The following is a 12,581-nucleotide window of genomic DNA, read 5'->3' as shown; positions in this document are numbered from 1 at the left end:
GATAATTGGGGAGGGGGGCAGAGGACAACGTGGGGGGGGATTTCTAAAAAGAATTTTACGACAGAGGAGGTGGATACATGCTCAGTGTGTATCTCTAAATCCCCAAACATTAATGGGATAAGATTGGAATTACTATTCGTTTTAATATATTTTCACTTCCAAATACGCAAAGGAATATGAGACATCAGAAGGAAAATAAAGCTAATCGGCAACTGTATTTACGGAATATATGTCGTGAGCTTACCGTGTGAATAATTCAAATATGGTTGAATAGTACTTACTCATTTAAATTTAAATTTCCTATAAATTTCCTTTAAATAGCTAGTTTAAGATCCTGCTGAGTTCTAAGAAAATGTTAATGGTAGCCTCTTCCCTCCTGCATGCCGATAAGGAGACCTCAGTTTGTCTTTGGGACCCAAATCTTCTTCTTTTTTAGAATTTCTCGTAATGTTTGCGGGTGTATGAGGGTATCACAGTATTCTACAGCCTTAAAAATAACAGTAAGCAGCCTTTTAATTAAACTGTGTAATTAAAATATTTTCCACTCCCGGTTATATAAAGAGTGGTCATCAGGCGCCAGCGCCAGGCGTTGCCCTAGCCCTGACTTGTGGCCACCATCTTCACTAAAGGTCCTCAGCATATGACATCATATCCTGACATTCTGTGTCTTAAAGGCAGCACATTTTAATGGAGTCAGGAGAGACATGCGCCGTTTCTGTATAGCCTCCATAGCGTAAATGGGCTGGTTGGGGATATCAGCACACCAGGAGGCCTGATCAACCAAGAGGATGATCTGCTTCCCAGTTTTGTAGCAGTTAGAATGCTGCCTCTTGGACCTGCTGGACTAGGTCTAGTTGGCCTAGGCCAGGATACGTCACCTGCTGGTCAATGTTAAGTCCTTGGGCCAGACAAGTGGTGTTTAGTCCTACCTTCTCCCACCCATCAATCATTCTTTATGATAAAATCTCCTCTCCTTAGGCAGACCTCTGATCGCACCCTCTAATTTGCCTGCACACCAACCAGATGCCAGGGCCACAGTTTGGGACATGCAGTGTACGGCCGCTGATTAGATATCCATGGCCACATGTATAAAAAAATATATAAACAACTATAAAAAGGTAACCTGTGTCCATGTGTTTCCAGCCAGTGGCCAAACATGTGTCATTTGGTGGCCACTGGCCTTGAAGTGCCAGGACCACTTAGTCATTCCCAGTTCAGCCCTGATGATATGCCTCTCGTTCTAACTCCATAAGTACTTTGATGTTTAACGGCTTCCCCGAGTATTGTCTCTCTTTCTGGGCCTGGCAGTAATGCTCCCTTAAAGTTGAGTCATTGACTAACGACGCCCTACGACAAGTATAATTTTGAGGGTTGAGGGCTAATAAAAAAATCACTGAGTTAGAAAAAATATATTTTAGGCAGTTGTTCCACTAATAAATGGGGATTCCACGACTCTGATTGTCTCAACACTTGCGTTTTTAATGTAAAACACAACATTTTTGAAAATGCTTGACACAGTGTCATTGTCTTGATTTTATTGACCTATTAAGTATGATGAAAGAGAGTTTTTTCCTTTTTTCGAATTCCAAGTGGTAATATTGTTTGTGGGCTTCTGGAAAACCTTATTTTAGTAAAATTAAAATGTTCCCCAGATGACATTTTTTTTAATATAAATTAGACTGTGGTATTGCTGAAAAAATGCAAACAAAGTTTGCGGCTGAAGAGTTTAATGATCTAAAAGTCTAACCAAAAATTCTTTGCTGTTAGCAGTTTAAGTTTTCTTTTTATTGCTTCAGATGACTTAATTTAAAAATTGTATATCTGTTCAAATAAAATAGAACTCTACAAAAATATATAATTGGCCTCTCACGTACTGGTTTAAACATCTACCGACTTGTAATATGGTCAGGGCCGAACTGGTGATAATGGGGCAACCCTGGCACTTTAAGGCCAGTGGCTGCCTGATGGCTTACATTTTATCTAAAGGTCTCATGGCATTTATGGCATTGATATATTATGTATATGTGCATGAATTAGTGGATTCATAACGCATTCTTCTTTAGTAAATCAATACTTCCTTGGCTCATATCCCTAATGTGCTTTGGTCACACTGGCATTTTAAAACTAGCTTAGACATGTTCAAAATGCTTGGTTTCTTACAAAACAAGAAGCATCTTAAAAAAATTTTTAATATTCAGGTATAATGCATTAGAGTCATAATTCAAGGTGGTTATTTTCCAACTTATTAATAGACAAATACAATTATGACATACAAAGCCTTTTATTTGACATCTATGCTAAACTGATGTTTGATGCAAGTAACGCCTTGAGGATAAACTCACCCAATCAGTTCCTGCCATATTCATACCTGGGAACTTCTCGGCTCCGTCTACCTGGAGCCTTCCCTTGCCACACTGACGTCAGCGGGTGGCCCCGCTGATGTTGGCAGGCTGTCCCGATGACGTCGGTGGGCGGTCATATTGCATGGTTATCACATCATTTTTAGTACCTTAGGATGGTTCTGTTCTCCAAGACCTCAGAGATACTTTTTGTGGTCCGTTAGATACTGGTTTCAAAGTCCAAAGTCCTTTTGTCTTCACAATCTAGAGGAAGGTAGATGAGCCTGATTGGCCATCAGCCACAAATACTAGGCAAACGACTCACTGATTTTAAGGACATAATGCCCTTTGTAACAGCTATGGTGATATTAATTAAAACTATTCTGTTACAATGGATATAATTAAGATGTTTCATGAATACGTAAAAGATAATCATGTTTGGTGTTTGTATCTATGTATGTTTGCTTCATCAGAAGGTCTTCTTCATTGTAGAAATACATTATAAGTAAAAAATAAAGCTCCATATAATTCTGTTTTGAAGATTATTTGATTATTTGATTCTGTTTATGGATTTCGGTTGCACCTCGTCTGTTAGTCTGGAAGTCACATCTGCTCTCTCTTTAATTCTTTCTTTTAACACATGCTCGTTGTGAAACACCAGCATCACAACAAAGCAGTTCAAATAAAGAACAAGTGTGGGTACATTTTACGCTGAAAGGGAGGCTGATCTGTGAGTGCGTTAAAAAAGTAAGATCTTAAAAGTTTACCAAGATTCTCATGGAAAATCTGTTTTTTGGATAAGAATTATATCTACCAACATGCACTGTCCCTGGTGTAAAAAACAATAATCATGTTTTTTTCCATATAATATTTCAAGTTTGCATAAAACACATCCAGCTATTTCACAATAAGGGCGCATTCGTTCCATCAAAGGAGTGGCTCGAATTTATTCAGATGGCTTTCGTAAAGACATATCAATGTGTGATGTTATTTAATAACAATACAGAATAATGTGTTGTCTATTCTATTGTAGTCTTGAATAATTCAGTTGTCTATCCTATCAAGACTAGGAATAATAAATAAAATAGACAATTGTGTCTGTCCAAGATAGGCTACTACAGCATCAATCATGATGATCAACGACGTTGGCAGAGCCAACGCTTCAAATCAATCTAATGATGTCACACCCCCATTGGGATGAGTAGGGGATATTCATACTCCACTTTATCTTGTATATGCCCATCTCCTTGGGCAGGGCTTGTATTTTGGGCCTATCATGAAAAACTTCTTTGGAAGTCAACGGTCCCGGGGTATTACGGTAATAATAAGGCAAACGTTGATTTAATAATTAATTTCATAAACAGATACCAGTATTAATTGCTAGAAAACAGCTGCTATTATTACATGGTGGGGTGGTAGTTATTTCAAGGAAGGTTTAAAAATTCTGGTACACTATGTAATTTGAGATTATCATACAGAATTGTTACTCTTTAATGAACCATCTGTATTTGATTTCATGCAGTGTTAATATGGTTTTTGTTAGCCTGGTCTTTGTTCATTAAAAGTGACATATGTATTAATAGGAGCGTCAATTTCCATTTATTTATGCTTGGATAACCCAAGAAGGCAAACAAAATTGAAATAATAAGAACACAGAATCCAAGTTAAACGCACGCGATTTGGTTTCTAGATGTTCAATCCATGGTGGATTAGACTAATTTCTGCTACATAGAAAACCTAATACACAGTACACTTCTAATCCTCTGTAATTTGCAGTTTAAATCACTTCATTGTGTCAGTTATTTTAATTAGCATGTGTTGGATTATAAAGACATGTGAACCAAAACATATGCTACGTAGTTTAAACTTTTTGTAGTGTGGCAGTATCTACTCTAAAGTATGAATAGGTGGGCTGGCACAACCTCCGGCCAGGTTGAGTTAGCTATTGGATTTGGCTCTACTATACATAACGGTCATGGGCCAGCCCTATGCCAGAACAGTATGGTACAGTATGGTGCCACAGATGCATACGAAGGGACTTAACTGGGTCTACACTGCAGCCCCAACAGCAAAAAAACACTCTGGCTTCAGTCCCTTAGTTCACAAGATCTGTGTCTCCATCAGCTGCTTCTCCTCGAGCTGAGACTTTGAATGTAGGTTGGCCAGACACGATTCTGCACTAGCCAGTATCCACCAAGCTCCCTGTTAGAATATTCTTTGTCTTGAATATCTAACCAACATATACCCCATTTTACATTGCATTAGGGCCAAATAGTCATCTGGTACACATCAATAGTACATACTGTACTATTTTTGGCTGGATTTATTGCTACGTGTATCATGCCTCCTAGCCAATTGCTTGTTTATTTCCTATAATTGGGTGTCATAACTTCTCGTGCAAGTCCCTGGTATCCAGGAGCCAGAGCAGTGAGGTAACAAAAGATCCAAGATGGCAGACCCCAGCTACCAGCAGAGGGCATGATCAGGCAGATTCCCCAGGTTGCTATTGATGGAAGCCTTGCTTTGCGATATTGTAGCAACATACCAGTAAGTTATTTTTCCAGGGCAAAGGTCACTACCCTGCAATGGTAGCCACTCCTCCTCTCCATTATTGCTTCATTATTTAGCAGCTACTATTTTGTGTTACCAATGTTCCTGGATCTTGACCTCCTGATTGCACCTTGATTATGATCCAAAACCGTCAGCCCAGATCTCTGCATTAATCTTACCTTCCCTCTGTTTTTGCTCTTGTGCACCCACTCACTGTCCTTAAAGTTGGCCCTACCTCCAACTATTTGGGACGTGTGTGTGCTTTCTGACCTGCTCCTGGACTCCATCTTCAGGGGTAAGAGACCTCGATTTGACACATGGCAAAACCGCAGGTAAAGCCATGGTTACCTTTGTAAATGAAAAGGTCTGGAAGTCAATATATCAGGCAAGCTGTCAGTTTAGTATTGGGCATTTACCAAATAAACTTCCAGTTGAAAACATTGATAAGGAAGGCTTTGTAGCTTTATGAGCTTATGTAGTGTAATATTTTTCTTGGCTGGTGTCTTTTATACATTTTGTATTTGTACATGGAGCCAAGAATCTAATTCTGCCACTTTCACTAGGTTCATTTTGAATTCAAGAACAATGACCTCATCCATTTATGTTTAAGGGAGTTCTGTATTCATTTCATGATATTGTCTCCTCTTATGTTTTCAATTTTCTTCTAATACTCTGTATTCTGCTATCTTTCATATACTGTATTTTATACTTACTGTCACGAACGCACTCTACTCCAAGCGTGCGCGTGACTTGGTTCTGGTGGTAAAAGGGTTAAAATTCACTATCTGTCTGCCCTAGACCGAAAATAGTGATAAAAATACAAATATCCACCCTTAATACCACCCGCAATTAACTATAATGATATAACAAATATCAAAATAACGCTGCCACCACCAAGACAATTTAGAAATGGGGTGCCTTGGTACCCCAAACGAATCAGACTAAAAAAAAAAACCCACACAGTATATTTTAACACAATAATTACGTGATTTAAAATTACCAATAAAACGGTCTCTTCAGGTAACGTGAGTCTTTACCAGACAAAGGCAGAACTTAATAAAGGAATATTTATTATGAACAAAAAAATCACAGTGCATACACAAAAAGATGATAACAGATTATTTACACCCAACAGATAAAATAAAAAGGAGAAAATTACAGAAAACCTAACTACTCACTGAATGGTCAAGTAACAGTTTTTCTGTCCGTAGGGCTCCGGCAAGGAAAGATGGCGACTTACTCAAAATTAGATCTTGGCCCCTAGTAAGCACACTGACCAATCTTCTTTCACTAACTTTATACTCTTTCCCAGTTCATCTCGAGTTTCCAAGCCGGCCCAGAGGTGGTATAAGCAGAGGGAAGGTGTACCATAAGTGACCTCCCCCTTGAGTAGTGGAAACATATCAGTCAAAATAACTTATTTTCATTTTATCGTCCCTCCTGTGCTCGCCACAGCCATAATTCATGCATTTATGAATTTCCGGTAAATTGTGAAGTCCATAGATATGTCACACTAGCTACTTATGACTAAACATCATAGACTTCACAATTCCTTCCAAACTGGTTAAGTGGCGCTGCCATGTTTGCACTCTTTTTGTAGGGTGCGCTTTTCCCGTTCTAGGTATGCACACAAGGAGGTATGATAATGAATATATAAGTTATTATTGATATGTGTTTGATATGACCTGGATATGAAATGGTTTTCCTGACTGCTAGTGGTCACTTAGCATATCAAAGAATCCATTATATATGAGGGGATACAGGCATATGGTGAAGGACTCGGCTAGCAGACTTAAAGGCACTGCCTCCCTGTGAAATTTCACACCTTGCAGAGGGCCTTGGTTGGAGTCCCAGCTTCAAAAGACCAATTTATCTAAAAAGACCTTTTGGCGCCACATGCCTATACAATCGAATTAACCCCTCACATACTGAAATTGGCTGTGCCATCTCTACCGGGTAGCCAGTCCATGTACGTACTACACCGGTTGGTGTGACACTTACTGTTTATATTTCGGGTGACGGTTGTAGATTACGACCTCAAGTTTCATAGAAACCTTCTGATTCCATCTGTTGTAAAAGCATCTTAGAAATGGAAGACTTTATTAAACACCCCCCCCCATCATCCCTAGTAAAAATATTGCATAAGCCACCATGGGAGTAGGCAGGAGACAGCAACCTGCCTCTGCCCTGGAAATTCCTTGACAGGCCACCCTTAGGCTGTGGTAAGCACTTAGACGGGGCCCGCAGAACCTGTCTATGAGCAGTGCTGCGCCTATCCTCTAACAGCCTTTGGGTTCTCTGAATGGTTTGCAGATGTTTTGGTCATAATTGGGAACTTGATGGCTCGGGCTACCCAGAGCCAGAGTCCAGCTACCCAGAGCCAGAGTCCAGCTACCCAGAGCCAGAGTCCAGCTACCCAGAGCCAGAGTCCAGATACCCAGAACCAGAGTCCAGCTACCCAGAGCCAGAGTCCAACTACCCAGAATTTTCCAGTGGGGAACTGGAGTCCCGGAGAATCCGTTCCCAGGTTCCCAGGTATGGTTATGAGCCTTGGGCACTTTGTTACCCAATTTTAGAGCAAATACAGGCTGTTATTTGATGATTGTAATCTAGGTTTTTTTGTTGTTGGTGGTAGTGTTTTGAAGTCTAGCTGCCAGTTGATTGGCTGACAAAGACTAAGAAACAGATTGGATTTTAATTTCTATAAACCACTTCCATAAGCCTTTTTTATGTGTATGGCATAATATTCAGGCTGTTAGCCCCACACATGCATTCCTCCATGTCTTATTTTGAATCCCACTACTACCAAAAATGGGCTGTAAATGTTATATGGCCTCCCCCATATTTATTGTGCAATAAACATAACACCTGCATGTGTATGGGAAGCAGTGGTAGATAACCTTGTCTTTATGCAACTGCACAAAAGAGGTCACATAGTTGTTTTAATGAACACCCACACAGATTTCGGTTGTTCTAACCACATTGCATGCTAACAGCTAGGAGCTTGGTAAGGTTTATTGGATCTCATGCAGAATATAACGTCTGACCTTGAATACTCCACAAACCTCCCACAAAAGGCTGCCAGCACATATCATACTCCTGGCTGCCTTACAACACATGCCCAAAGCCTAAGGGTCATTTCAAACCATAACTACTCAGGGGATTTCCAATCGACATTTTAATGTTTCCTCAAGGATTGCTGTTAAATGCCTGTTAAAAATGGGCTTGAATTTGTACAATTGGATTCTGGTTCAGACAACATCCAGAGCATTCACTTTCAAATACAATGATACATTTGCTTAATAGCATTGAAATGAATCAGTTCTCCCATAATATTTATTGATGTTGATGTTGTGAACACGTGTTCATAGAGGTGAAAGTGTAATGGTCACCCAATAACCATATATTTGGTGCAATGGAATGGATGGTCAAACCTTCACTTTAGTAAAATAATCCGTTTGGAACTTTGAAGCCATATCAGATGAAAACTAAGTCCACTTTATTAGAAGTATTCAGCAGAAATTAATCATCTTTTCTACCTGGCCCTCTCCTGAAACCGAGATCCTTACCAGTCTTTGGCCAGCAGCAGCAGCTATACGTTGTGAGCACCAAACTATTTCATATAGCAACATCACAATCAAATACTATTTTGTTTTTTGCTTTTTAGAATGATGTGGCATTTGTGAAAATATCAGTGTAGCAGCATTTGTTGAAGAAGACCGGCACTGGGCTGGAGCATATTTTCCTAATTAAATTATCTAAAGGTCGAGTACAGCCAAGTTTGAAACAGCAAACTTGCATGATTTGCATAATAACGTGACTTGAACACCTCGAGAGTCCAGTGCACTATAGCAACAATTCATCCTTCAGCCACTAGGTGATGCTGGATATACAGGACTATATATATAGAAAGAAATATATATATACACTCTGGCTCAACTAGAAGTCGTGTTTCAATCAACATTTTTTTTCAATATGTAATATGTATTTATAACTTCTTTTTTCATCGTATTTTGGGTGACCAATTTCTATGGTGCAAAGTCATTTGACCTTACCAGATAGGTATCAAAAGAAAACAGTTTAACAGTTTGTTGGGGAATTAAAGTTTGGTTTTGGTTGGACACTGAAAAGTGTGGACACTGAAAATTATTGCTTATATGTAGCTTGCAAATAATCTAGGCACTACATAAGAGATGGGGACAGTGGTGGCCCTGGGTCCCCTGTTTGATTTATATGGGATATTTAATCCTCCACCCCACTAAAGCAGGCAGGCTACATATCTCCCCTAGGATTCATTATATTCATCAACCCTCATTCCACAGCATAGAAGGGTAAGAGTGGGGGGCATAAATGAGTACCATACCCCAGAAGGATTAATTGTTAACCCTCAACCCAACACAGCGTTTTTTTATTATTGGATGGGGAGGGGGATTGGCTGCCATAGCATGCAAGTTGGAAGTCAAGTTTAACTACAACCTAGCCGTGTGGACTTCCGGTCTATGACATGAGCCTTAATTTGCCCTATTCTGTTGGCATTTTTATTTAAATAGTTTTATTTGTGAGCTTTGCCATTTCCTGTTAATTGAATATATAACATGCTTAATACCATAATGGTTGATTTCTTTTTAGATTATTTTTAGTTTATGTTTAGATTGTTTATCTAAAGGAAAATATCGAAAACTGTGGTTGAGGTTCGCAGTGGCTATTACCCACACTGCTTAGTAAATTTTTTGTTGTTTCATAATATACTTCTATTCTGTTACAATGTATTATTGAAATGTTCTGTACTGACATTACCTTCATTTTGTCATTTGCCGATGTGGTATTTCTTATGTGCCTTTGTTTTATTTGTGAACCGATAAAGAGAATTTAAAAAAATATATACATTTTACACAATATACATTACTTACATAACTTTGTTAATAATGGTTATAAAAGCATGGTTTTTAATAATAAATGAGACCTGACATTTGTTTTATTTTTTCTTTTCACTGTTTTCACTTAAAGTGTTTTTTTTATTATTATTAAATTCAGTGGTATGAATTGGTTGTTCAGACGAAAAAACAAAACCATAATTATGAACTATCAGTTAGCAGGTTGTGGATATGCCAGACCAAATTATGGTTTGTGGTTCACCTCAATGTTTCTCCAGCTGCGAACGTTAAGTAATTCTGACAGTCCAGATTTAAATTTAAAAATGAACATATCTCAAGAGCTGAAGCCAAAGCTTGGTGAGAGAAGTTTGAGTACTGGTAGCCCTAAGTTTAGCCATAAACATGTTCCTCACCCAAACAGTGAGTTGAGCATGAAGGGTCCATGTGTGGTGATCATACTTCTTAAAAAAAATTAAACCTTCCAGTATAATTTTGCCTTTTATATATATATATCACTATTAATAATAAACCCAACAAATCAAACAAAGTAAAATGCCAATAACACAATTCAAGAAAAAAATAGTTTATTATCAGCTCTGTCCATATAGTCTTTCTTTCGAGAATCCCAGTAACTTAAGAAAGTTTTGTTACAATTTTGTTGGATGATTGTCATATTTTCCCCAATATCAAAAGTAATCTTTGATACATCATCTTAAGTACAGATATAAAATTAGCCCTGAGGTTTTTTTTTATTTTTTCTTTATTCATTAATATGTATTTAAATACATACACATAAAAATTTCATGAGCACCCAAGTGAACACAAAATAATATTGTAGCGCACTTTGTGAGTGATCTGCTTAACGTAATGGAAGTTTTCAATAAATAAAGCTGGAAGAGTTTGTATCTGCATTCCAACATTCTAAATTAGAACACTGCACAGCCAATGGGAAAAAACAGGGCATTGATTCCAACTCCCATTGGCTACACACAACTCCTACTCCAGCCTAACTTCCTTCTCTTCATCTCAAACTGAACCAGCAGCTTTTTCTACTCCTATGATCGTCATTCTCAGTAATTCACATGCATACACACTAAAGTAATAACCCCATTCAAAGATAGTATTTTTTTAAATTAGCATGTATATATTTTATATATATATTCCCTTTGTTTTGATGATTTTAGCAGCCTTATTTACGACGTATTGAAAAACAATATATGCTTCAAGTGCGTTGTTATAACAGCCTAGTTGCCTTATGAGTCTTTCATAAACTCCAGTAAAGTACAATAATGCTTAGAGCATCTCATTTTAAAAAGCACAGAAGCAAAGTTCTCATTAGCGTGCATTGTATTAGAAGTGATGTCATACCATTTAAAGAAGTCCGCTCATTAAAATGAAAAAGAAGAAGAATGAGCTTGACTAGCCCTATTGACTTTAATTCTTTATGTTACAAAACCTGCGCTCCTTTTCCTACCTCGTGTATTGTACGCAGGTTCCTGTTACTCAAATAACGAAATTAACAGCAGACCAACGCGCACAGTTTACGTAAATCTGTGCTATATATTGGAACAGACGTTAAATGTTACAAAGCCTGCTTAAGAATTTTTGGAGACATTTACGAGAGAAAAATTATTTTCTTTTTTTCTTATTCTTTTCTCGTTAGCCTTGCTCCATCCGTATGTCCTTCCTTCTCTGGTTTCAAAATCACATGCTTTTATCGTACAACTTTCTTGCATGTCTACGACGCTCCGGAGGACTCACACGTCGGTGTGGTGTGAACTGAAAGACGTAAAACTGCCACGTTGACTGCGGCTGAACTGGCAGAAGCTGGCTGCTCGGCTCCTTCGTCCTCTGTTTTCAGTTTTGCTCTTCTGTTTGTCGTGCATCAGGAAACTCTCTATCAGCTGGAGCTTTTTGTGCTCTTCTTTCAGAAACACGTTGACTAACACGGTCTTCTCCTTTTTAATTTGTTCGCTTATGTCCTTTGGAATGTCAGGTATTAACCAGTCCACAACAGCACTTAAAAACATGACCAGGTTCTGAAAAAGAAAACAATCAAACGAAAAAAAATAAAAAATGCATTAAAGAAGGCATTGAAAAATTTAAAAGAAATGGTATCTAAAGAGAAAAGGATTTATTTTAGGATTTAGGGTTTTTTATTAAGGATTTAGGTTTATCGAAAGGGGCCATCAACTGCTGAAATTCTTAAATTCCCCTGATACTCAGGCAACTTGGCCTATATAAGAACCATGGGAATTTTATCTCTACAGCAGTCAACGAGTACATCTTGATGTTGGTAGTAAATATGTGCTGGGTTGTTTTTTAAAATATGGCATAACCTTTTTATCTTTTTCCATCAGAATCATTAGATTTGTAGCATGCCACTGGGAAATCTAGCAATCACAGTAGAAAAATTACATTATGGGAATGATAGTTATCTGGCGGGTGCCGAATAAAGTTGGCTGTTAAACAGACACAAGTCCCATTGACACATTGGAATTGGTGGCATGAATTCCAGCCAATTTAAAAATTAGCTGCTGGGTTCCAGTTCCCCAAAAATCGGCTTTATAGAACAATAAAAGATCTCCTGAAAGAACCAACGTACAACTTGAAAGGTAAAACAAAAATACTAAGGAATATAATATTTACTATAAGTATACAGTTCAGTAAAATACAGAATAAACTTCAGCCCAAATGTTTTAACCCACATTAGATAAACATAAAAAAATCACATTGGGAAAATAATCACATTTTTGATACCCAAAAATTCACTCTCAATCAGGGGATTTATTCTGATTGCCATATTTGGAGTCGGGAA

At 38.0% G+C, this 12,581-nt stretch overlaps 1 protein-coding gene across 1 annotated transcript in view; it reads right to left on the bottom strand.

Moving 5' to 3' along the window:
• Positions 1 to 11,520: 11,520 nt before the first annotated feature.
• Positions 11,521 to 12,581, bottom strand: part of LOC149287293 (anoctamin-2-like) — an 81,860-nt gene continuing 80,799 nt past the window's right edge. The window contains exon 24 of the mRNA XM_089493012.1: positions 11,521 to 11,802. Coding sequence (XP_089349138.1) covers positions 11,521 to 11,802 — 282 coding nt within the window. The remainder of the gene's footprint in view (positions 11,803 to 12,581) is intronic.

The sequence above is a fragment of the Sceloporus occidentalis genome, unplaced genomic scaffold (genome assembly GCF_023333645.1).
Source record: "Sceloporus occidentalis isolate IW3139 unplaced genomic scaffold, rSceOcc1.0.p SCAF_62, whole genome shotgun sequence".
Taxonomy (NCBI): Eukaryota; Metazoa; Chordata; class Lepidosauria; order Squamata; family Phrynosomatidae; genus Sceloporus; species Sceloporus occidentalis.
Note: the sequence above shows the minus strand (reverse complement) of the source record. Positions and strands in the feature narration are given on the sequence as shown.